Source organism: Rhinolophus sinicus, chromosome 2, assembly GCF_057876585.1.
Source record: "Rhinolophus sinicus isolate RSI-liver-muscle chromosome 2, RSI-T2T, whole genome shotgun sequence".
NCBI lineage: Eukaryota > Metazoa > Chordata > Mammalia > Chiroptera > Rhinolophidae > Rhinolophus > Rhinolophus sinicus.
In genome coordinates, this window is record NC_142502.1 from 53,784,168 (window position 1) to 53,810,531 (window position 26,364).

The window sequence follows — 26,364 nt, forward strand, 5'->3', positions numbered from 1 at the left end:
TTCACTTCCTCACACACCCCTTACTCCCCCCTCCCCAATCTGGTTCTTCACTGGGACTTCTACCCCCATCATCCAATTTAATTGTATAATTTTTGTTAAGTTCACATTCAATATCTATTACGTGTACATAGATACTGTATTCTGTAGTATACTATGGTTATGTTTCCTTTTAGAATATTTTTATCTTTCTGGAAGTAGTAATTGCCTTGGTTTTAATTGGTTCAGTTTACTTTGTATCTTTTATTAATTTATCACCAGAATCGTGTGTTATTACTCATTTATTACCCAGAAATACACTGACAGGGAGACATTCTTCCTTGAGTCCCTCATCTTTCTGTTTAGGTATCAAAGATACGGGGAATCAACTTTTTCTTTGCTTGTTTATTCCTTTGTTTTAGTGGAGTACATCTTCTAGTAGCTTCTTGAGAAAAAGTCATTGAAGTTTCCTTTTTCTTTTAAGTAGCACCTTGTTCTTGCTCGAGTGTGATGTGTTACTGTAAGGATATTAATTCAGGTTTCGGTTTAAGATTTTTCTTTGCTCCTTGCATTTCCTTTAAGTTGCTTTTTTCTGTTTGGTTTGGTCAGAGTCTTTCAAGTTACAATCTTGCTTAATTGTCTCAGGATCCTTCATATTTAAAAGGCACAGAGAAAGCTAACTGGAAGATCTCTGTGCATTGGTAAGACTTTTTAGCAGTGGGCTTCATTGTACGGTTAAAGGAGCATCAAAACTTTTTCATTTGCCATTTCTTCCACCCTCAACATTATATTCTGAAGCTTTTTCTTTGGTCTGGGTCAATTTTTCTAGAGAGATAGCTTCTAGCTGTCTATCTGAGGTGGCATGAACTGGGCTGTCTGTTCTTGGAGACAAGTGAGGTCGGGGCGAGGTATCATTGTTCAGTATTCAGAGTTTCACATTGTCCTCAGTAAGGGATCACACTGCCATTCCTTCCCCCAGATGCTTAGCTGGAAGTTTCACCTGACTTCTTTACCCATTAATGTTAAATGAATGCAAACAGCAACCCAAAATATCAACGGCCTGTAAATAAGTACCATATTGTACTTGATTAAAATTTCTCTCCTCTTTCCTTTTCCCTTCTTATCTTGCTCCTGGAGAAACTTGAAGCACTGAAAAGAGGTGGTGACAAAATTACATTTTTCCACTAATAAATTGCTGCCCTTTTTAGACACTGAAAAATAATTTTTACTGGAGGATGGAAGGAGCATTCAGTTTTCCACTTGTCCTTAATAATACAAATTTTTCACAGATTAGCTGCTGATCCTACCTCTATCCAGTACTTCTGTGGCATATACATACTAGATAGCAAAAGGGTGCATTTATTTTCACAGAATCCAAGAGACCTCAATGAGATCATAAGGCAAGTAAGAAAGACAATGTAAATGAAGGAAACCTGAAACACTTTGATTAATTCAGAACTCTGAGGCTGTCCACTGTTGCCACTTTTTCTAGCACATCTATTCCATTATGAATATAATGTACAGTACATATAGTATTTAAAAATGTAATTTGGCTATTCTACATTTCTGAAACTTTTGATCTATCCTTGCATTATCAGAGTAAAAGTGATATTCTCCCATGATTGAAACAGCCACTTGTTAAATGATGGATTAAATCATAGCTATATTTTTATGTTTTGAGGCATCTGATACTGTAGACCTTAGTAATGGTTTTACTCCTAAGAGTTTAATTGTAAAAGTGCAGTTTTAGAAACATAATGTTAAATTTTTATTTCAGAATAACTGACAACTAAAATTGTCTTTATAAGTTTGCTCGAATAGAGAAAATAAATTATTTTAACCCTTTGCTTTCTCAAAAATATACAAGTCCAATTATATTTGGGTATAGGATACCCAAATAAGATACATTATTTAGCATAAGTTTTTTTCTTTAAAAAAGTACCAGGCATCCAAAGGTATTATAATTGTAGAATCTGTTCTAAGTGTCTCCAGGTGGGGATATTAAATACCTATTCCATACCTACAAAAGGAATAAGTATATATTTACCCACCAAACATGCTAAATAAAATATTAATATTGTTAAAACCTATGTTCTCTTCCCAAAGGAAACCATTATGAATTTGGTATTTATTACTCATAACTTATTTGTATATGTATGTACAAATATAAATAATAAATGGTATTATTTTGCATGTTTTCAAACTATTGTACCGTATGTTTCTGGAATTTGCTTTTGCTTTCAACATTGTGAGTAATCCATGTTAATATGTATACTTCAGTTTTTTCATTTTTATTAATCCTCTCATCAGCTGTGTCTCATCTGCTGTTAAACCCATCTACCATCTACTGGGTTTTTAATTTGTTATTGTATTTTTTAATTCTAGAATTTCTATTTGATACTTTTTTTGTAGTTTCTATTCCCCTAATAAATTTTTCCATTTTGTCATCAGTTATTGAATGTATAAATCAGTTAAAGTCTGTGTGAAAACTCCAATATTTAACCCTTTTGTGGATCTGTGTTATTGTCTTTTTTCTCTTATTTTTCAATCATGAGGTCCTATTTTCTGCTATTCCTAGTAAATTTTGGTAAAATTCTGAACACTGTATATGAAAAACTGTAGGAATCATTTGTGGCTTTGGCTCAGGTCTCTGCAAACGGTGCCCCATGGACCAAATCCCACCTCCCACTTGTTTTTGGCTGGCCTTTGAGCCAAGAGAATTTTTGCTATTATTTTTAATTGTTGAAAAATAATTAAGAGAAGAATATTTGGGAACACAGGAAACCTGTATAAAATTCAAACCTAAGTGACCATAAATAGTTTTATTGGAATACAGCTACACTGGTGTTTCTGTACTGTCTGGCTGCTTTTGTGCTATAGTAACAGTTGAGTAGTTGCGACAGATTTTATGGCAACTTAAAATACTTACTGTTGCCAAGCCCTGCTGTAGCTAGATAATGGTACCTTTCTCCAAGAGAGGACTTCTGGTAGGCCTTTCGGGTATCAAGAAGATCACCTTAATTCATTCAGGGATTTAGTTGATTTGCCTTAATTCATTCAGTGATGTAATTGAGTCAAAGCTGGCTGACATTTTTATGAAGGTTGGTCAGTTTCTGGTTAACCTCTACTTCTAGGATATAGCTATTCAGGGGTTCCAACTAAAAGCCTGGCATATTTACCCTATTCCTTAATGGGCCCAGTACTTCAACGGTGGCTCGTTCTATACAGCTTTCCTTCTCTGGCATTGTGGCTCTTCAAATCTTCACTGCCTTAGTACATTTGCCCTAGTAATACTTGTTTATGTAAATAAAATCTGTTTAAAAGCATCAAAGAATTACTAAGGCAGAGGGGATTTGAAGAGCCACTATCCAAGAAGGAAAGCTGTAGAAGATGAACCAACATTGGTGTGTGTGTGTGTGTGTGTACATACGCCCATGTGTGCGTATTATATGTATGTATTTTCCAGCTTTTCTAGTTGTAGGGAGTTTGCTCTGCTGAAAACTAGACATCAGAGTAGAAGTTCAAGGTGATCACATCACATCCCTACTCCAGATTCTCCAGTGGCTTAATATGTCATTTAGGACAAATAAGTTACTTGCTAGGCCTTACATGATCTGAATGACTACATAAATGAGACTAAACAAAGATGGGTCTGAAAAGGCACAGATGGAAGAAAGCACAAGTTTATTTTATTACCAGTACATTAGTGTACTAACAAATATAAGATTTAACATTCCAAAGGAACATACCCATGCCAGTGGGAGTCCTTTACATTTAAACTTTTTCCATTTTCATTATTTTTAATTGAGATATAATTACAGAAAATGTGTATTTTTTAAACATTTATCATTTATATCCCTCACACAGTGATAACCCCTCTCCCCCCATCTACCCCTCTGACATCGCACAGAGCCATTACATTTCCACTGTCTCTATTCCTAATGCTGTACTCCACTTCTTGTAAATATATATATATATATATATATATATATATATATATATATATATACACATACATACATACATATATAACTGTAGTTGACATTCATTATTGTTCAGCTTCAGCTTCAGGTGTACAGTGCAGTGATCAGGCATCTACATCATCCCTGAGGTGGTCTCCCTAATGAGACAGGTGTCCATCCGATACCCTACATAATCTTTACATTATTGATTACATTCCCCAAATTGACTTTCATATCCCCTGGTAATCTTGTGGTTACCGACTGTGCTTTCTAATCCCCTCACCTTCCCCCTTATCTCCACCACTCCCTCCCATCTAGCAACGCTCAGTTGAAAATGTGTATTTTCAAATGTTCACTTCATTGAATTTTGGTAAATTCATATACCTATGCACCAACACCTCAAGATACAGGGCATTTCTATCACCCTAGAATTTCCCTCCTTGCCTTCTCCAGTTAATGTTTCCTCCACAGAAGCAACCACTGTTCTGATTTCCATCCCCGTAGGTCATACTAATTTTTAAGTTGAAAATTGTATCACTATCATGCTGGTCACAACGCTGCCATAGTCTTTGGATGCTGTTAATGTATTTTCATTGTTCATATTTCACCTCCTTAGAAGGATCCCAGACTTTTGGTGTTTTAGTCTGTTAATGTACTGGTCTAGCTCCTAGCCTCTGACACACAGAAGGTGTAATAACACAAGTAACTTGGCCCTTTGGGATACTATTGAACTATATTAAACTATTTAAAAATTAATTCCTAGAATCCCAACCCTTGTATTTCATGGCAAGTCACTTAAATTATCTCAATCAATCCTCAGTAGCCTTGGGAACTAGACGGGGAAGTGGTATTCTCAATTTACAGTTGAGGAAGATTCAACAAATAATTGACTTGTACAAAAATCCCCTTCCCATTAGCCAGTGGTGCCAGAGCTCCGTTTTTATTCTTTTGCTTATTGCACTATGCGAGGCTGCATGTACACAAGGTAAGCGCCAGTTTGTATTCCAAAATTCAGTTTTCTTTTTTCTTCTCAGAATATTCGTAGGTTGCCCATTCTTTCCATCCTCCAGCATAGTGTTGAACACTGAAAACATACATCACATCGTGCTGTAAACATTTTCTCCTGCTTTATAACAAGGTTGATAGAAACTTTAGAGATTTAGAGATGCAATGGCTACTCACCATACTATTTAGACTTTAAGCCTATTTAAAAGATCATGTTACTTTTGAATAGGATGAAAATTTAGAGGCTCTTAGTCTAGCTATCCTGCCATTGCTAACATAGTAATAAAAAATTCTTCAGTAGACTAATAAAAATGTAACACATGGAACATTGCAATACACATTCTTGAATCCATTTTTATCCTTCATCTACATACCTATTAAAGCCCAGAGATATTGCCGTGTCCAGAGCCTTCTTGCTTCTCACTCCGGCTAAACAAGAAAACACCAGACTGTCAAATTTGGCTGGCTTTACTTCGTTGTACTTCTCTCTGAAGTCCTTTGAGTTCATCTGTAGAGCCTCACCTACCTCATCCACTGAAAGAAAATGTTAAGAATCTCAATTAAATTACACCTGAAATCTCGGTAATTTTACTAACAATTGTCACCCCAATAAATTAAAAAAAAAAGAATCTCAATTAAATTTTAGGTACAGTAAATTACTGAATACATATTTTTGTAATGAATTAGTTTAAGACACATGTCACTTACGTGGTATATTGACAGACCCGGGGATTTTTCCATACTCAAGAATTTCCCATGGTTCTCTAACATCAATTAGCATAATTTTTTTGGACTTCAAGAGGTTTTTAAGTTCCTTATAAGTGACACCTTTAATAACCGTAGTACAAAACTTGTTGCAATTTCCTTTCATTGACTTCAAACCTGGAAAGAATAATTTAGACACCTTCAAAATGACATCACTATTAATATCTGGAAAGAGAAGGTCAAAGGAATTTCCCCCCTGGTTCCAGTCAGCTAACTATACTTGATCTTTTGACTTTACTAAATTGTATTTGATGTATGTATTTTGCACACAGCCCGACTGAGCAGCAGGGTGCAGCCATATCCTCGTGCTCCGCGTGCTCAATGACTGGCTTTGTGCCAGCTCCATATTCTACTCTCTCCAAGCCCCTTGATAGGAGGGAGTTTGTAAACACAATAAAGCATTTCACCACTGAATTGTGCAAATAATTAGTAAATTTTACTGTGATCCAAGTTACAATATTAAGAACATTTTAATTTCATTTTCCCTTACCAAGCGAAGATATAAGCCATGTGTTAGATGTGGGGACCATACATTGGAAACCATTTGTAAGTGCTTAATGGCACTGTATCTGGTAAATAACTGGTAGCATAATATGGTAATGGGTAATAACCCATAAAACAAATCCATAGGTCCATACTAATATAAGGCTATAATTGAATAAATAAGTGGGGAGAAGGGATTATTTCAATTGACAAATGTAAAAGGAATGATGGAAACAAAATCATCACTAGGTAAACACCCCCAGTAATAACTGTTGCAGCAAGAACCATTGACAGATGTTAGTTAGTGGGTGAAAGTACAATAACAAATGGGATAGTATCTCCCGAAGAGATACTAATTACAAAGGGAGACACCTGAAAGATACCACTAACCAATTCTTCAAAGATCACTTCACTAGTAATAAGCTATGTTGACAACAAGTACTGCTTGATATAATGCACTGAGAAGAGAACAACATCACTTCCTTAGTATTCTTGCCAAAAAATGCATACTCTGAACCTAATCAGAAGAAAATCTCAGACAAACCAATCTACAAAATAACTAGTACTCTTAAAAGTGTCAAGGTCATGAAAGACAAATACTGTGGAACTGTCACAGATTGAAGCCAACTAAGGTGCCATGACAATAAAACGTAGCATCCCGGATTGGATCTGGGACTATAAAAGGCATCAGTGAAAAAACGGGAAATTTAAATAAAATCTGTGGATTAGTTAACAGGATTATATCCATATTAAATTCCTTGGTTTCAATCATTGTACCATGTAAGCTGTTTACATTAGGAGAAATTGGATAAGAATAAAGGGAACTCCATTTTACTTTTGTCCTTCTTCTATAGGTCCAAAATTACATTTTAAAAATAATGGAAGAAAACCCAAAAGATCTAAAAATAAAAGCAAAAATATTGTTAATATTCATTTCACAACAAAATGACTACTATAAGAAAGGTAATAAGAATGATTCAAATGTTGTTTATTAAATATAACGTGAAATTGTTTTAAATAGTGTAAAACTGGCATAGGAACAGACCCAAAATATACCATCTATGAGAATTCAGTATCTGGTAACAGTGACAATTCAAATTAATGGCAAAATTATATAGTCATGTGTCGACTAATGACAGGGTTACTTTCTGAGAAATGCATCACACAATTTCATCATCGTGGGAACATCACAGAGAGCACTTACATAAACCTAGATGGTATAGCCTACTGCACACCTAGGCTGTGTGGAATAGCCTAAGCTCCTAGGCTACAAGCCTGTACAGCGTGTTACTGTACTGATACTGCACCTTCAAAAACTGAAAGAAAAACTCTGTACCTCTCATTCATTGATATAAAGCACAGATAAACACAGAAGCCTTCTGTGAAGCAGTGCATGAGCAAAGAGGAGCATTAGTGTGGATGAGGTTTTATGTCACTTGCCTACCTATTTGAGCTGACAATTCTCAGTGTTTTAAGTGTTATTTTGTGTGAGCCTCAGTTCCTGATCTATAAAATGAATGAGTTATACTATTTCCAAGATGCCTTCCAAATAGTTTCTATAAATTTGTGATTTTGAAACATTTTTCTTTGCCAAAAAAAGCAATGAATAGTAAAACATCATTACATCAAATATTGTTATTACTCAGATCTTGGTATTTACTAGATATAATTAATTCCCTTGAAATATACCAAACATTAAACAAACATGGGTTGTAGCACAGGAGAAAAGTATACATGTGCTCTAACTACATTTTTATAGTGGTAAAGAACAGGGATTTTAGAATCAGAAAAACTAGGTTCATATGCTTGCTTGCCCACTTAGTTCTGTAACCCTAGGCAGATTACTTAAGCTCTCTGGGACTTAGTTTATGGCAATCATATTATTTAACCTTTTAGAGTTGCTGTGAGGTTTAAATAATCTATATAGTACAATCAGTAAATATCTATTTTCACTTTTTCTTCATGACTTAGGCACACTGTTCCTTCTGAAGAGAATACCTTTCTCCCTCATCTCTACCTGGCACACTTACTCTCCTTTAAGACCCAGTTAAATGCTACCTGTCACCACCACTTTGATCCAACAATTCCACTTTTAGGTATCTAGTCTAGTAAAAACTACTTGTACATACCCCAAAGAGGCAGGTACAATGTTAATTCCTGAAGAACTTTATATAATAGCAAAAAATTGGAAACCAAAGTGTTCATCAATAGCAGCCTGGATAAATAAACTGGTAATTCATACTATGGAATACATGCAATGATTAAAAAGAGTTACGTGTTGTCATGGAAAGCTTCTGAAAACCTAAGAGAAAAAAATTACAGAAAAGTATGCACAGAACACATTATAATATATAAAATGTGACCTATAATATAGATTTATATTCTACAGAACACATACATGTAGTATTTTATGTGTACATTTATTTATGTATATGCATAGAAAAGTGTTTAGAAGGATTTGTACCAAACTATATCTGGGTGGAGAGTGGGATGGGGAGCTGTATAAAGGGGACCTAGATTGTGCTGTATTGTCTGTTTTAATATGAGACTATAATCATGTATAACTACATTTTTTTAAATGAAAAGACACTTTTTCTCTAACACTTTCTCCAACTCAGAGTCAGTTATTCTCTCCATTACAGTCTCACAAGACTGGGCTTTGTGTGGTGATTGTTTATTTGTGTCTCTCTCCTCCACAAAATGGTGAAGTCAACAGCTGAGGCTGTATCCCCAGCAGAAGGTCTGGCAGATTAGGTGCTCAGTAAATGATTGTTAAACATGGTAAAAAAACAATCAACAAAGAATTTACATAGGAAAAAAAGTACATCTTGAACGACAGAGAACGTACCAACAGTTAAAATGGAATACCTGCGCGGGGGAGAGGGGAGGAGCGGGACACAGTGTTAGGCCGGCGCTCCTGTCCCTGCAGCCACCAATAACAGTTGTTGCTAAAGGGGAGGCAGCAGGTAAAGCAAAGCGGCTGGAGGCTGGAGCGGAGTTCTAGACCTAACGCCTCTATTAACTACCGTCGCTCTCGGTCTTCTGCTCCGCCATCTGTAAAACTAGGGGTGGCGCTTTTGTCTTTCTAACACGCTAAAATTCTAGGTGAGCGTTTCATCAAGCCATGAGCGCTGCTGTCTGATGGGTCACGGGTGTAACTCACAAGGCGGGGCTCGTCAGTACGTCTCTCCCGGGCAGGAACTGGCCATCTGGCTCGCTTCCGAGTTACGAACTGACCTTTATTCTCAGTCAAGCACCAATACCTTTGTAAACGCCTTTCTACGCGAGCTCCCCGGAGCAATGTTTACCACCCTCCCTGCGTCCCCCAGGGCAGCCGCAGACCCGTCCCCCGGGATCTGTAGGAACAAGAACTGTCAGCGGGCGCTAAATCCCCCGGTGCCGAGAGTAATGGGTCTTTTAACTGGAATGGTACAGAATCGAACTCCCCCACCCATGCCATCCCTTCCCTGAGGGCCGAGCTTAGGGGCTCTCCCTCCCTCCAAGGACCACCGAGCTCACCCCACAGCGCAGCTTCCGCGGACCCGAGGATCCAGCGGCGCGCACTGCCGAGCAGCAACCGAGGGCCCTGCATCGCCTGCTCGTTCCCGCGGGGCCGCTGACCGCTTCCTCCTTCCTCACCCGCTGCCGGGCGTGCAGCGCCGGGCTCTTGAGCGCCCTCCAGCCAGGCGCCGGCCGAACCGGGTAGTGCCACAAGGCGTAATCGCTGACCCAAACGTGCCCTGCTTTAAAATTTAAAATCATGTGGAAAGAAACGAAGGGGTAGGCTTGTTTTTGTTTTTGTTTTGATTATTATTTCTTCAAGGAGAGACAAAGTTCAAAGGTATAAAGTAGAAAATATACCTAAGAGGATATTTAAAGATTTAAAGTAAATACTTTTCTCCAGTTTACTTTTTAACTGAGAAGTCTCATATATTGGATTAAAGCAAACGACATGGGCTCTTTCCTCAGAACTGCTCTTAAATCTAATAGCTGGTTGAACAGATGTCAGTATTCAGTTAATCTTATGCTGTCATCTTTTCACCACAACTTGATAATTGACTATATTTAATAACAGCTTTGTTAGGTTAGGTCCAACTATTTTAAAAAATGTGTTGTTTCCAAATGCTACTGTAACATATTACCACAAATTTACTGGCTTAAAACAATACAAATTTATTATCTACAGTTCTGTAGGTCAGAAGTTTCACTTGGCTAAAACTGAGATGTCAACAAGACTGTGTTCCTTCTGAAGGCTCTAGGGGAGAATTTCTACACTTGATCTTAGCCAAAAGGCCGAACCGATAGAGAATTTCTTTACTTATCTTTTCCATCTACTAGGGGCTGCCTGCATTCCTTGACTAGTTGTCCCTTTCCCCATCTTCAAGGCCAACAGTTTAGCATCTTCAAATCTCTAACTTTGATTCCTGCTTCTGTTGTCACATCCCTTTCTCTTCCTCTGATCCCCTGCCTCCCTTTTATAAGGACCTTTGTGATTACACTGGGACCACTCGGATAATCCAGGATAGATCCATCTCAAGATCCTTAATTTAGTTTTATCTGCAAAGTCCTTTTGCCATGGTAGGTAACATCATGTTCAGGAATTAGAACACCTTTGAGGTGGGCATTATTCAGCCTACCACATAAAATTTTTTATTACTAATAAATTGTTTTCAATTTATTCTCAACTTGGTTTCCAAGCACAATGAAAGTTGTATTTAACTGTAAATTCAATCACAATGAAAAAGTTTTCATTTCTAAATGAAATTATTAAAGTATGTGTCCAAGGAATAATTTCATGCACTTCTAAGTTGTTATGTTCAATAATTTAATAATTAATAAAACTACTTCAGATTCTATAGCAATGATATCACTTACAGTTACGTTTTTACAACTTATTTGGGGTTTAACCATAGTCTCTGTGTAATCTATTTTGTGGATTAACTTTGAAACAAGATATGCAGCATAAAACACAGGTATGGACACAGATATGGGAACAATGTACTTGGCCTCAATGAATCACATTTAATTAGATTTATGCTTTTGCAAGAGCATGTATTACTAAACAATTTTTTTCCCAATGTTCATAACTAATTATTTGAGAAATATTTTCTGGTGTTACTTTTTTCCTGAAAAGATGAATATATCTTCCTATACCTAGCTCAGTGTCAAACTTGGTTTATTTAGGAGTCCTTAAAGAAAAAAAAATCTCATCAAGAGAGTCAGTCTTGATCATTGCTCCTTGGACAAGGGTCTGAGTTCTTCCTTCAGAGAGAGTCAGTAAGGTTTAAAGTGGGATGAAAGGGAGAGAAATAGTTTAACTCTTCTGAGAAAGGTCTATAATTGTTAAGTTGATATGAATCATTATTTCTCAAACAACTCATTTTATTTTTGCCATAATGTAAGTGAAAGGCAATAGGAAAGGAGGGGATTTTTAAGAGACTTGGGATTTTTTCCATGTCTTTTTAAGTCCACTTCAAGCCCCCAGATACTAGAAAAAATCAAATGAAAAATTAGAAAATGTATTGCCTTTCATGCAACTGTTTTTCAACATTTCCACTGCTAATAGTCTATCTACTGAAAATATTTGCACAAGTAAGTAAATATGAATATACACTGATAAGGGACTGATTGGGAAAAAAAGATACATCCATTCATCGGAGTCCAAAGAAATTACTCAAAAGAATGAGGCTAATCTGGACATATGTCCAAGATATACTGTCAGGTGAAAAAAATCAAGTTGTAGAATAGAATGTAGACTGTAATGTATTCTGACTGTGTTCTCTTTTAACAAATGTTAATTATATAAAAATATGGTACAAATGCATAGACAATTCCTGAAACTATACATAAGAAACTGTGAACAGAGGAGAGAGAATGTTACCTCTGAGTAAAGGAAATGGGAGTGTGGGAAAGAGAAAAGATGAACTTCATACTAAACTGTCATGTATTACTTTTATATAGTGAATCTTCAAAAATACACAAGAAAAAATTAAAAGATATATGTACAACTTATAGTTTAGCAAAGTATTGCATATATTTCCAGACAGAACAATGATGGTAAATTAAGATATTTAATACTATTTGAAATATATACACAGTTAGCTCGTCTCAAGCAAATTTGTATTTTTATTTGATGTTGTGTCATAACGTCTTTGCAATAGCACTGAATGTATACTTACTGGGTACCATTTAAAAATGATTTTCTTCCTTTGAGGAATCCCTCAAAGAGTAAATTTTACTTTCAATTAAGTGAAAAGCTAAATAGCTTGCAGACCATAAGAAATAAAAACTTAGTGTTAGACAATTTTCCCTAACTCATCCCAAGTTTTGAATGGAGATTGCAGTCTCTGGAGATTTTGTTCATGCTAAGGGTACATCTACTGGAAATCAAGATAGCTTTGGAATTTTGTCATTTCCAAGAAAAATTTAAGTATTGTATGGTGATTTACATTATCCCTAAATTTCTTTTTATGAGGAAGAGAAGATAAGTTTCCATATTCCTTTTTTTTACTGTAAATTGGATTCCACTATATGCTTTTTAAAAAATTCCTTTTACTGCAATGCATTTTAGTACACAAATTATTTACATTATCTCAAGTTTGCATGTCTTTCCCCACTCCACGTTCTGTTTCAAATCTGATGTTAAAATAAATGAAAAGTTTTATGAAGTAGACAATTTTGACTTCAAAAGTACACAACACACCTATTCATATTGGGGAATATTTTTTCCCCTAGGTAAAAAAATCCCCCTACCATAAAATGTGATTATGTATCCCTATATTTAGCACATTGACTGTCATATTTGTAATTATATTTGTTGAACGAATGGTTTCCATACATACAATGTAAACATCTATTAACCTCCTTTGCCAAATTCTGTACATGGAAATAATTTTAACTATTTCGTAAGAAATGAAGTAGAGTTCTTAAGGAAAAATCCAGAGGTTCTGGTTGATCTCTAGTGTCTCTTGACTTGTAACCCAAGGCTCTATCCGTAACATCACACCTGACCCCTGGTGAAGAGTTCTGAAAGATGACAAGACTTGTAGAGTTTATCCATATCTAGTGTTGATGTTTGCAATGTCATCCAAACAAAATATTTTCAAACCAACTACTTTTACTCAGCATCCGCAACGTGCAGACCACTTTAACCGATAATTGAGCTTCGAAGAGGTATAGGTGTAGATCAAGAAATTTCCTGTCTAGTAAGGAAATGAGAACGACAGGTAAGACAATAATGATGAAGAAAAGCAAGGTAATCTGATGGATGTCAGCCGTGACTTTATTGCACAGAAGAGTGTGACGGAGGGAAGTAGGAGGCTGCCCCAGCAGGCACGCAGCAACAAGTGGGCCTTCATCCCGACTCCAGAGCTGTGCACGTCACCTGGGAGTTCATTGCTATTATTTTCAGATTAGCCGGGGCCTACCGGATTCTGCCGACAGAGAGGACGGAGGCGCGACCCGAGCCGGGCCCGCCTTGTCCACGCCCTACTCTGGCTGCGCAGCCAGCAAGGGGCTGCCCCCAGCCTGCCCAGAAGTGGGGGCGGTCGCTGAGGCCCCGCCCCTGCTGGCCGCGACAGCCGCGCAGGCGTAGTCTCTTGTGGTTGTAGACGCGGAGGCAAGGCCCGGCGGGGTGAGTCGGGTGTATGGCGATGGGTCGCCGCGGCGATGGGGTCGCAGCACTTTCTCGGTCTTCATTTCCGCGACCCCGGTCCCTTGTGGCGTGACGGGCCTGGGAGAGAGGCCCCCACGCGCCCTCGTCTTCCCGATACTTGGGAGCACCAGGCGGTCACCGTGGGCCGCCTGAGCGCGGTGGGGCCAGCCCGGTGTCCGGGCAGCGGCGGGAGGAGCCGGGGGAGCAGGGGCGGGAGAGGGGCCTACAGGGAGGAGCCCGAGTCCCCGCCTCACCTTGCCGGCGGCGCGCGGCGTCCGACACCCTTCCGGCCTTCCTCCGGCGCTCGCTCCTCACTACGCATTTCCTCGTCAAAAACTTGGGGATGTTTTTGTTAGTGACCTAGGATTTCTGGCAGCACCGTGCAGTATTAGAAACCCCGGAGACTGACTCCCTGGGTCCAGATCCCCACCCACCAGTTAACTGGCTCCGAAACCTCTGCATGTCACTTAACCTCTGGGTCCCAGTTTCTTCAAGTGTAAAATGGGGAAAATCATAGTAACCTATCTCAAGGGGGTTGTGAGGATTAATTGGGGTTAGTATCAATGAAGTGCTTAGAACCGAATGTGATGCACAGTAAAAGTATGTATAGTAAGTACTGTTCATCTTTTTGAGCCAGGTATCTAAATGGAGAGCTGTGTCCCAATCTACCCCCCTCCCCACCCCAACCGCTGAAAATAATTGCCCAAGAGTCTTTAAGAGTAGGAATACATATATTTTTTTGAGGCTATGGGTTTTTCTTTTGGCATAAGTTGTTTAAAAAAAAAACAGTTCTAAGCAACTTAATTGTACATTTTATGTTTAAAAAAAGACATGGTAGAATGATGCTTAGGTTGAAAACTGAAAACTTTGGTTGGGAAACTACTTGAGAAAAATGGCCAGAATGTATTTGTGCTAAAAAGAGTTAACATAAGTAGGCCTGAGACTGCTATCTTTAGAAAGGCCTACTTGCAAAGTTAGCCCTTGCTTGGCATCGGGACGCAATGTGGTTTATGCTGTACAATATGATTTGTGCTGAAGTTACCAGCCCCCATAAAAATCCTGGGTCCGCGAGTCCAGAATGGGCTTTCCTGAGCAGAGACAGTGCACAGACATTGCTGGATTTGACCTCTTCTGGGAGGGAGAGGACATAAGGAAGCGTGCAGATGCATTCATCCAGACTTCACCTGTGCTTTTTTTCCATTATGATCAGGCTGTATGTCCATACTATAACACATTGCTGTAATAAACTTCAGCTGTGAGTACAACTATACGCTGTGTTTTGTGAGTCCTTGTGAATCTCCAAATGTTGAGGGTGGTCTTGGAACTCCCCAGACACAATATTGATGATAGAAAGTATTTGAAGCTCTAATAATTGAACTTGTCTCTTTTTGCTTTAAAGGGAATTGAAAAAGAAAGGTATACAGACAAGTGATTGATAAATAATGGATTACTGTCCAAAATGATTCTGTATGTTTAGACATAATTGTAAATGTCAGAAAAATCACTGAAAATTGACTCTAAAAATCACTGGAAATTGCCAAGTTTGAATCAGTGTTTTTTCAAAGAAGGCACAGGTGTTTTACTGATTCCATGTCAAATACCAGATTCTTTTTTTAATTCTGACAGCATTATCTATGTGTTAATGTTCATCTCTGTCAAGAGTTTATCTGTAATTGGAAAAAAAATATGACCCGTTTCCCATGGGCCATTTTTCCTGGCTTCTATTAGTTACGTCTACCTCTTCTTAGGACATCAAGTTAAAATAGTTGGAGGTACATTTGTAAGTCTTGGGGTGGAAAGATCAGATCTGCCATCTGATCACGTCTCTTTTTTTCAGTAAAGTAAAAGACCAGATTCTATGCTGAGGAATAGGGAGATGGAGGAGTTGGAGGTTTGGTCGAGTGAAAAAGGTTTCAAATTGCTGTGTGAGGGGTATAGGTAAGTAAATTGATCAGAAGGTGTAGTAGTAGATAATTAGATGTCTTGATCCATTTGAGATTGTGATTAGGAATTTAGTGGACCTAATCTGCTTTCTTAAGAGACTTTCTTCAGCCTGTTTGGATACAGATAGGGAGAAAGTGGTCAATGGGTTCATCTAAGATTGGGTTCTGTTAAGGATTGATGTGGTAGTCTTTCAAGCTGTGCACACATATTCTGTTCTTTCTGTGTACCTGATAAAGTTGCACTGTTTGTCGCCTACCCCCCTACCCACCCCTGCTTGTCTACTTGAAGTGAGATATGACCGTATGACTTGTTTTGGCCAATAAAATACGAGCAGACGTAACTTGTGTCACATTCAAGTGAAACTTCAAGAACCAGCACTCCATTTGCCATGTCCCATTTTCCCTGCCCTACTGTAGTGATCCTGGAAGTACTTGTTGAGATGCAGCTTCTTGTTAGCCTGGGCACTAAAGGAGAATAGGAGTGGCTATTCAGGCAAGCTGGAAGAACTTGAAGTTGTGATCAGAGAGTGGAATACTTGAATTAGTGATTTTGCAAGGTGGAACTGTAGGGGGTCAGTGGATGAGGAAGTTTGGAGGGAGAAGGCAATCAGAAATGAAGTGGTCAAGGAACTCGGAGGCCTTGGGCATCTCTGTGACCCTGAAGCCCTTAATTTGTTGTAGTTCAGTTCAATAGTGATGACCCTTGGACTTAAATGGCTCTTAAAAGGTAAACTCAAAAGCTCCCGCATGTGGAACATGGTATGATTAAATCAAGATTTGGAGTTTATTACTGAATTGGAAAGAGTCTTCCACCTTGATCAATAAAAGCAAATAAATAACCATGAAAATTACAGTGTAGCTTAGCCATGGAGCAGTGTGATATTAGGTAGGATTTAGGCTAAGCTACTTTAACAGAGACTAAAATATAGTAGTTTAAAAAATGCTTAACTTGTATCTAAAATCTTTAGAATTAAGTGAGTTTTTAAGAAATATAAAAGAGAGGTAAGTAACACCATGAATAGTCAAATTCAGTGTGGGACGTTATACAACCTTGCTATTGAAAGTGTCTGTGGACCCCCAGCAGGGGCTTCCCATTGGGAGCTTGTTAGGCAAGCAGAATCCCAGGTCCTGTGCCAGACTTGTTAAATCAGAACCCACATTTTAACAAGATCTCTAAGGTGACTCGTATTGACTGCCCTGATCTGTTATAAAATCTAGTGTTTTAGGAAAGTAAGAGACTATTAATTCTCCATCTTTTATGGGAGGAACAGTTATAGATTAAATGATACTAAAGTGACATAACCAATACAACGTGCAAACCTTGATTGAATCCTTATTCAAAAAACCAATATAGAAATCAGAATATGATGGGATATGCGATATTAAGGAATTATTGTTAATTTTCTTAGATTTGATAATTATATCCTTATTCTTAAGAGATACATGCTCTCTGCAACTTTCAAATAGTTCAGCAAAAACAAATATACATACATGTATATATATGTCTATATGCACGTTAATATTTAGATAAATATGGCAAAATGTTCTAGATGTGGAATCTAGATGGTATATGGGTATTCATTATACTGTGCTTTTTCTGATGTTTAAAATTTTTCATAATAAATAATTAGAAAAAAATGCAGTAGCTTAAAAGCATAGAAATTTATTTCTCAGTATCCCAGCGCTAAGTCATACAGCGCAGGTAGGGTCGTTCTACTGTGTTTGGCACATGGCTTCCATCCCTGGTATGTGTGGCCTTTTCAGCTCCTACTATCTCCTAGCTAGTGGGACAGGAGAAGGGGTAAGAGGGGCACATGACCCAGACGCAGCACTTACTCAGTTGGTCAAAACTTCATTCACCTGGCAGTATATATCTAGGTAGTAGTTGGAAAAACTCAAATGTAATGTGCCATTTGTATATTGGTTTAATAAAGATTTCTTTGGTTTCAGTTGACTTTCTACTATTCTTCCTCTGTTGATTTAGTAGACCAATTAAAGTTGAAGTCATTTCAATTTTAATGTGCATTAAGTAAAATACATAAAATTGTAATTTTGAGGATTAAAGTCTATTCATTTTTCCCCCCTACCTTTCAGTAAATAACAGATGCGGGTGAAAGAGCCATCCAAAGCTTTACCTGAGAAAGCCAAAAGGAGTAAAAGGCCTACTGTACCTCATGATGAAGACTCTTCAGATGACATTGCTGGTAAATTGTGATATCTGGCATCCTAAAAAGTTGCAGAAAAGAAATGATATGTTTTTAATTAATAAATCCTTTGCTCTTTATTTTTACCGTTTTCTGGGTGAACTTTAAAATTAGCTTGACTGGTTCCAAAAAATCCTGTTGGTGTTTTTATTGAGATTTTGTTTAGTTTATAAAGTAAATTAGAATTGGCTTCTTTTTTGTTGTTGTTCTGTTTCTCATGGCTTGTTCAAACCAAGTCTTCAAGCCACTGAGGTTGGCAGATGACCCTGGGGAGCTGCTGGCTCAGGGCTTGCTTTGGCCTGGGAGGATTTCCTTTCCATTCTTACTAGTTCAGCTGTCCATTTAAAAAGACGTTTTTAATTTATTTCCATTTTCATGTGTTTTTAACTTGGATTAGTGTTTCAGGATAGCTAGATTGCTGTGTGAAGGAAGTCTGAATTGTATCTTTAAATGTTCTCTCTGTTACCCTGAAAATAAGACCTAGCTGGACAATCAGCGTCTTTTGGAGCAAAAATGAATATAAGGCCCAGTATTATATTTATATTATATTATGTTATGTTATGTTATGTTATGTTATGTTATGTTATGTTATGTTATGTTATGTTATGTTATGTTATACTATACTATACTATACTATATTATATTATATATCATAATATCATGTTAAAGACTCGGTCTTATAGTAAAATAAGACCAGGTCTTATATTAATTTTTGCTACAAAAGACACATTAGAGCTGATTGTCTGGCTAGGTCTCATTTTCGGGGAAACTGAGTAATATGGTTTTCTTTAGGGATTCTGATTATTCTGACGTTAACTCTCTTCTTTGCCTGCCTTCCACAGTCATTTTTTTCTCAAATCCTCTAAAACTCCTATTCCCTTTTCATTTTCCCTGCTGTTTTCATTTGTATCCTTTACTGTGTTTTTAGCAGTGTCTGTGTCACCTTATGCTCTTTTTAGTTTTGCCTTCATTTTTGTTTTGTGTTTTTGTTTTCTTCCACTTCTTTCCTGAACTCTGTCAGTCACTTCCTATTGTTTTGCCACCTCATGCCAGAGTATTTGCTTCTGTTTCGTGTGTTTTTTTCATGGCAGAGATCGCTGTGCCATGATTTTCCTCCTTCCTTCCTTCCTTCCTTCCTTCCTTCCTTCCTTCCTTCCTTCCTTCCTTCCTTCCTTCCTATATTTGTATAGAATTTGCATCTTTGACTTTTCTTTGATTACTCATTTTTTGAAGTAGGGTTACTCTTCTTGGACCAGTAAATTTTAGAGTATGTAGGCTGGAGGGCCAGCACACTGTTGAGACCTAACTGGAATTTTGAGTTTGAACTCATTTAGCCTTTACTTCTTTCCAACCAGCAGGATTATGCAGCTCTGGGTTATTTCAGTATCCAAAGTATCTCTTCTCCCTAACTGCCATAGAGACAGGACTGTTTGCTGCAGATATGGCTTGCTTTTTGTTTCTAGTGAATGAGAAGTTCCCTTTTGCTTCTTCTTAAAACAAAATTGGATGTAGGGGAGCCCCTGCCACTGTTGTTCCAGCACAGAGATCTAGGTTTTGTTCTGTCTGTGAAGCATATGTTGTTCTCTATGAAATCTACAGCTGCAGTATTCTCTCTGCTTCCTTCTGTGTGCACTATTTGATCTCTGCTGCTTTGATGTGGAGCCCTTCCACTTAATTTGTGACTCGGCTATTCAGCTGTCTCCTGCTTTCTCTGAAAATGAACTTTGTATATTTGTTTCTTGTTCTTTTTGCCCTTAGAGAAAGGAGAAAGGGGAAGTGTTGATTTTATGCCACCATTTGCAAACTGGTAGGAATCTTTGTAAAGTTTTTATTAATATTTAAAGTGGACAACATGGAGATTTGGATTACTGTTTTTGATTTGTTCAGGTGAAACAACTATAGACTTTAATATATTTTTATATTTTTCAAGACTCTCTAGAGGACCGACTTGTCAAATGAAATTTAGACAATTGTATGATTAACCAAATTATAGAAAACTGAGGAAATTGGCTTATTAACACAGAAGGAAATTTTTTATATTTTTCCCCCACAAAAGACAATTCCATTTAAACACTGGTTAGCTCCTGCAGGAAAACTTCAAACTTTTAAATTCACTTATAAAAAGTATATGCGGTTGAGATATTTAAAAGCTAAAAGATTTAATTCAGGGGCCTGGAACCTATTTAAAAAAATCCAACTGAATAAATTTTAAAGATCTTATTTATTGATTTTATTCACTGATTCATGAATTGGGAAGCATCCCACCTAGCAGATAGAAGGGAGCTCCAAGGAGATGTCTTTTATAGGCCGAAGAGAACAGGACAAGGAGGTTATACCAGCAAAAAGCAGATTTGTTGTGGCAAGGTCACCTTCCTTTAGGGGATAGTAGAGGTCCTAGCAGATTACCTTATTAGTGCTGACAGGTAATTCCAGATTGACTAGTTAAGATTCCATTCCAGGGAGAGGCTGAAACTGTAATTAAGTTAGGTATTAAGTCTTAGTTTGGTGACAGAGCGCTTAATATGACTGTCTCCATTTTGGTCCTGTTGTCTCTTTTTTTAGTATGCCTTTTTATCTTGAATTCATTAACAATTTCAGTTTTATAAATTTGAATTATAGAATAAGAGAATGGTTAAGTTGTACCGTGGCCACATTCCACTCCAAAGATGATATAGGAGGTATGTGGAATGATTTTCCCTTTAGAATTTTAAAATGTAAATCTCAAAGCAATGACATGTGGTAAACCATTTCTACGTCTTGAACTTATGTGGTCATTTATCAATCTTCCCCTAACATCCCTTTCTTTAATGACATGTGTCCTTTTTTTATGACACATGTCCTTGTTTTTCAAACATAGGACTTCAGAGTTACTCCTTTTATGTCTATTCTTATAACTTGCTCTTGGTGTAAAATTAGAAGTTTTAAATCTTTTATCAGACTTACATATTATTTTTGTTAAAATTATAAGTAACTTGTCAGGAATCATATTCTTAGTCTTCAGGATGAAATGGAGGTAATACTTAGCCTCTCTCTAGTTAACTAGTAGGTGAAAGGGAATGCTTTGCGTTTAGAAAGATAAATGGAGAAAGTTGAAATGACCGTACTCCTGTTTCCCTCTTCAAGTTACTCAGTCTCTGTTTGATTTTGGCAGGCAGTTGTAGGTTTGGTGTTTGAGATATTGGAGGTGAAGTAATTGAAATGTTCAGGTATTTGGGAGAAATGAAAGTGCTCTTGGGAGAAGAATATGATTATTTGAAGAATTAAAAACATATTTTGGTTATTTACCTCCACACACTGGGAATTGATTATAAAGGGTAATTAAGGACCATTCAAAATCATTTGTTATTTGGGAATATTCGTTAAGGAGAATTCTGAGAATTCTTATTCCTTCAAATTATGTCATTGTTTGTTCCTGTTTTTCTTTCTCCCAACAATGATGAAAAAACCATCATAGCAGAGATAGTGTATGTGAAAAGATTTTACATGTGTATCCTAATGGAAAGAAAATACATTCAAAATACTTGACACAATATTTGCTCAATAAGTAATCTACTTTATTTCTCTTATTAAACTTATTTTTGAACTCATTTTAGATTCACAGGAAGGTGCAGAGAAATGTACAAGGCGGTCCTGTTCACCTGTCATCTGACCTTTACTGATTTAACATTTTGTATTTCTGTAGTACAATAGCAAAACCAGGAACCTGACATCATTGCCATCCTTAGCCCTTGTTCAGATTTCACCAAATATACATGCACTCGTGTGTGTGTGTGTGTGTGTGTGTGTGTGTAGTTCTGTGCAGTTTTATTACGTGGGTAGCTTTCTGTAACTACCACAATAAGATACCAGACTGTAACATCACCACCCTATGTGCTCCCTGTTTATAACCACACCTCCTTCTCCCCATCTGTGGCTCCTGGCAACCACTAATCTGTTCTCGAACTCTATAATTATGTTGTTTCACAAATGTATTATACATGGAATCATGCGGTATGTATCCTTTTGAGTTATTAGTTTTTTAAAAAAAAATCTCTGCTTTTTAGTTAACAGCATTGTAATGTTAGTGACTTTTGCTTACTGATGGTAGCGCTTTGGTTTAGCGAAGAAAATGTTTAAATTTTGTTTTGTCTTATTCAGTAGGTTTCACTTGCCAACATGTAAGTCATGCTGTCAGTGTGAATCATGTGAAAAGAGCAATAGCTGAGAATCTGTGGTCAGTTTGCTCAGAATGTTTAAAAGAAAGAAGATTCTGTGATGGACAGCCAGTACTTCCTCCTGACACTTGGTTGTGCCTCAAGTGTGGTTTTCAGGTGAGAAAAGTATTTTTATGTGTGAATTTGTCTTAAATAGTTTCCTTAAATGTTTATTTTGAGTTGGACTATTAGTCTAAGCATTCTATTAATGCTTAGAACTTCAGATAAATTTATTCTATGTTTATATAGAACTCTCCAAGGCTGAGCTTAGAAATATTTAAGGTAAAGTAAAAGGTGTGTTTTATTCAGAGAACAACCATTTGTGGTTTATAAAAACTTGGAATTGGGCCCATTTGCAGCAGTTATATCTAGACCTGCTTTTACCTATTTATATTTTAGAAGTTTTTTGTGAGTATGATTTAAATTTTGGTTAATTTGAAACAAATTTATGTGTAAATTATATAAATAGTGTTCTGTTCATCGTTAGGGATGTGGGAAGAACTCAGACAGCCAGCATTCATTGAAACACTTCAAGAGTTGGAGAACAGAGCTTCATTGCATTATTATTAGTCTGAGCACATGGATTATATGGTAAGTTAGATTTTGTTAGTACTTTGTCCACTAGGAAAATATCTTTCTCTTTGAGCTTTATAGGTAAAATATTTAAAAGATGTTATACTACTTAAGCTTTTTAGCCTGAATACTGCCTATGGAATAATTTAAGAAAATTAACATTACCCATGAATATAAAATTTAAATAAGAAAAAAATTAGTCATCTCTCTACTTTAACATTTTTGTTGTACAATAAAGAAAAATTCTCGCTAGTTTTTCATAATGAACTCGCTAATACAGACTCCTAGAGTTCTAGAGGAGGAAGGTACTAACTGCAGTTAAGTGGTTTGGTGATTCTCTGTAGGGGAAAGGGAACTTCTCAGGTGATTTTACTATGTAAGCTTGGTTGGGAATCAAGTCCAGTTCCCTCATTTTATATATAAAGACACTGAGTGTCATTTACCTTTTTGTGGTTACAAAGCAAAATTCCCAGCACTAAAACAAGTCTTTTGATTCCCTGTCTCTTACCAGGATACCACACTGTTTCAGTGGTATAAGTGAATACTGTATTGAAAAGCTTTCCTTGTATTTTACAACAAAAATGTTCTACCTGGAATCTATAGACTCCTAGGGTTCCTTGGATGAATTTTCAGTTTTCAAGTTTCCTTGAGAGGGAAATATTTTAACTTTATGTTTTCATTTCAGGATTCTAAAATTAATGTAAGGATATTTTGGCTTCTAGGAGAGATTATCATCTTATAATTTAATTCTGCCACAGGGTCAGGGGCTATTGTGGTTGTGTTTTGTTGTTGTTGGCCCCAAGTAATAGTATTGGGGAGAATGGGGCAAAAAGAGGAAACTTAATATGTAAATGATGTATTGTAGCCAAGGGAGTGGGGGAATGATCCCTAGTGCGGCAGCTCAATAAACATTTCTCTGTAGTCTGAATAGAAGCAGTGGTCTCAAACTAGGGCTGCATCAGAATTGCCAGAGACCTTGTTAAAATAGATCACTGGGTCTCAGGCCTAGAGATTCTGTTTAGTAATTTGGGGATCAGGCCTAAGAATGTGCATTTCCAACAAGTTCTCAGGTGTTGTCAGTGCTGCTGGTCCAGGGGTCACAGTTTCAGGACCAATGAAATAGAAAAACGTGATGGGAGAATTGAGTGACACCTGATAGAATAGGCTCCTCTCAAGTGAATCTGTGTCAGAACTTCCGTTGTAGCTCAGAGGGTCATAATTATGGTCTGATAATTTTATGATTTAATTTCAGCAAAAAAGCTTTATCTAACATAATAAATTAGTATTGTAGTTTTAATTGATTTTGTCATTTTGTTTTTGTTTAATTGTATACTTTCACTTTTATTACAAGGGTGATGAATTTATTGAGTTTTGTGAGTGGATGTGTTAAGTTTATATTATATGAAAATAATTTAGTCACCTTTAGGGGTCTGTAAAATTATTTCCCTTTCAAAGGAAAAACTTCAAGTTTGTCGCTTGCATTTATAGAAATTTAAAGGTTGTGACTATTTTCTTTTTTCCATCTAATTCTTAAACGTTAAAAAGTTTAACAATTTTAGTAGAAAATTTCACTAATATGGGTCAAAAATGTCTCTCAGAACATTGCCACATGTCCCCTGGGGGTAAAATCACTTCTGTTTGCGATTCACTGATAGACCCTCGTCCAGTTCGCCCTTCACATGGCAGTGATTTTGACACTTCCCTCTCCCTTATCTTTTATATCTAATTCATTACATTAATACTTGAAACAATATAAAATAATTCTGTTCATTTTTCTCCAGCTCTACTGCTTCTACCCTGATCTGCTTCTGTTCCTGATGCCTTCCAATCTGACATTAGTCAGAGTGATGTTTTTAAAATGTAAATAGGATCATACTATTCCCCTGCTTGAAAACTGCTCATGGCATTCCATTGCACTGTACGATAAACTACCAAAACTGTAATTTGAGTGATAAAGCTCTGTTTGAACTGTCCCCTGCTTATTTCTCTAGATTTACCTGGTGCCTCACACTGTGTATCTCCATTACCCCATAATTTAAAGACAAAAGTAGATAAATGCCAACTTTATTACTTGATATGCAAAATAATTGAATATACCTTTATAATATTTACTTTGATTTTATATTTTTTCAGGTGTTACGAGTGTGATGAAAAGTTATCAACGCATTGTAATAAGAAGGTTTTGGCTCAGATAGTTGATTTTCTCCAGAAACATGTTTCTAAAACGCAAACAAGTAAGTTGATCAGTTGCTAATGAAATTTGTATTAAAGTACAGTATTTTATATTTCATATAAAGAGTTCATAAATTCCTAGAGAGTACCTTAGTGTTACTGTCATCTCTCAGTATAAGTGCCATGCTTTCTTAGGTAGCTATCTTGTGTTGTATTTACATCACCAGTAATGAGAAGCTGGTGAGGGTAGTGGCTAGATCGTGGGCTTTTGAGTCAGACAGTGCTGAGTTTGAATTTAGGCTCCACCTAAGTTTACTTACTGTCCATGTGGCTTTTACTCCTCAGTTTCCTTACTTAAAAAATTAGGATAATAGTTCTATTGTGTACAGTTGTTGTGAGGCTTAGAGATGTTTTCTAAAGATTTAAAAATACTTGTTAATGCCCAACACATATTTATGAAATGATTTCTGTCATATTTATGTGATTGTAGTGCAGCTCTGACACTAACTTTAAGGTTAGAGTTAGGCTAACCCTGCAGATTAAGGGCCCGGTACCCCCACAGGATTGCCCTCACATCACAAGCTCAGGGGTTCTCAGGCCACTCACATTTCTAACATTTTCAGGGGTTCCAACTACCCTCTTAGGTTCAATAATTTTCTACAATGACTCAGAGAACTCAGGAAAGTGCTGTACTTATAGTTACAATTTTATTTAGCAAAAAATAGATACAAATCAGGACCAACCAAAAGAAGAGACACATATGGCAGGTTTGGGAAGGTCCCAAACATGTAGCTTCTGTACATTCTCCTGTGGAGTCAGGCTGCCTCACCTTCCTGCCACATTGATATGTAACAGTGCACACAGTATTGTTAACCAGGGAAGCTCACTGGAGCTTTAGTGTCCAGAGTTTTTATTGGGGTGTCCTTGCATAAGCATGACTTACTGAATGATTGGCCACATGATTTAACTCAGTGTCTGGACCCCAACTCTCTATTCACATGGATGGTCCTTCTGGCATGGCTAGCTCCCATCCTGACTCATTTCATTGCCATAAGCTGTCTAGGCACCCACAATAAATAAAAACAGACACATTGTTAGCTTTGTTAACATAAAACTATCAAGTGTGGTCTGAGGGGCCCACCATGAATAAAAAGGACACTCCAGTTAGTCTGGAAACCCAAGCATTTAGAAAGCACTTCTCTGGGACCAATATTCTACAATAGTAATGATACATACTTGGTTAATTATATACTTTGTTATCTAACATAAGCAGTATAATACATGTTAATATAAATTAATAGTAATAGGGAAACAGTTTCTTCATTCAAAATTATGAAATAATATTAGTAAGGATAATAAAACCTACTATATCCCAGGTTTTATACTTTATTTGATATGTAGTGGTAAAACAAAAACAGTTTTATCTTGCCTCTT

The 26,364-nt window shown here is 37.0% G+C and overlaps 3 protein-coding genes across 5 annotated transcripts in view; 1 reads left to right on the forward strand and 2 right to left on the reverse strand.

Annotated features, from left to right (window-relative positions):
- Nucleotides 1-4,816: 4,816 nt before the first annotated feature.
- LOC109451019 (thiosulfate sulfurtransferase like domain containing 3) lies at nt 4,817-9,867 on the reverse strand. The gene is made up of 4 exons (XM_019738880.3): nt 9,711-9,867; nt 5,652-5,825; nt 5,318-5,477; nt 4,817-5,022 (listed from the first exon to the last, which is right to left on the reverse strand). Exons 1-4 carry the CDS (start codon nt 9,781-9,783, stop codon nt 4,950-4,952), a joined length of 480 nt encoding a protein of 159 aa, XP_019594439.2. The 5' UTR covers nt 9,784-9,867; the 3' UTR covers nt 4,817-4,949.
- A 3,583-nt stretch (nt 9,868-13,450) lies between these two features.
- On the reverse strand, nt 13,451-14,324 carry LOC148758783 (uncharacterized). The gene is made up of 2 exons (XM_088795541.1): nt 14,100-14,324; nt 13,451-13,923 (listed from the first exon to the last, which is right to left on the reverse strand). Exons 1-2 carry the CDS (start codon nt 14,165-14,167, stop codon nt 13,680-13,682), a joined length of 312 nt encoding a protein of 103 aa, XP_088651667.1. The 5' UTR covers nt 14,168-14,324; the 3' UTR covers nt 13,451-13,679.
- Nucleotides 13,701-26,364, forward strand: part of USP45 (ubiquitin specific peptidase 45) — a 66,221-nt gene continuing 53,557 nt past the window's right edge. For 2 of the 3 annotated variants that reach the window (XM_074333330.2, XM_088795540.1), the window contains exons 1-5: nt 13,701-13,824; nt 17,883-17,992; nt 22,130-22,302; nt 22,673-22,776; nt 24,892-24,992. In XM_074333330.2, coding sequence (XP_074189431.1) covers nt 17,893-17,992; nt 22,130-22,302; nt 22,673-22,776; nt 24,892-24,992 — 478 coding nt within the window. In that variant the 5' untranslated portion in view covers nt 13,701-13,824; nt 17,883-17,892. The remainder of the gene's footprint in view (nt 13,825-17,882; nt 17,993-22,129; nt 22,303-22,672; nt 22,777-24,891; nt 24,993-26,364) is intronic. The other variant, XM_088795539.1, reaches the window with a different exon arrangement.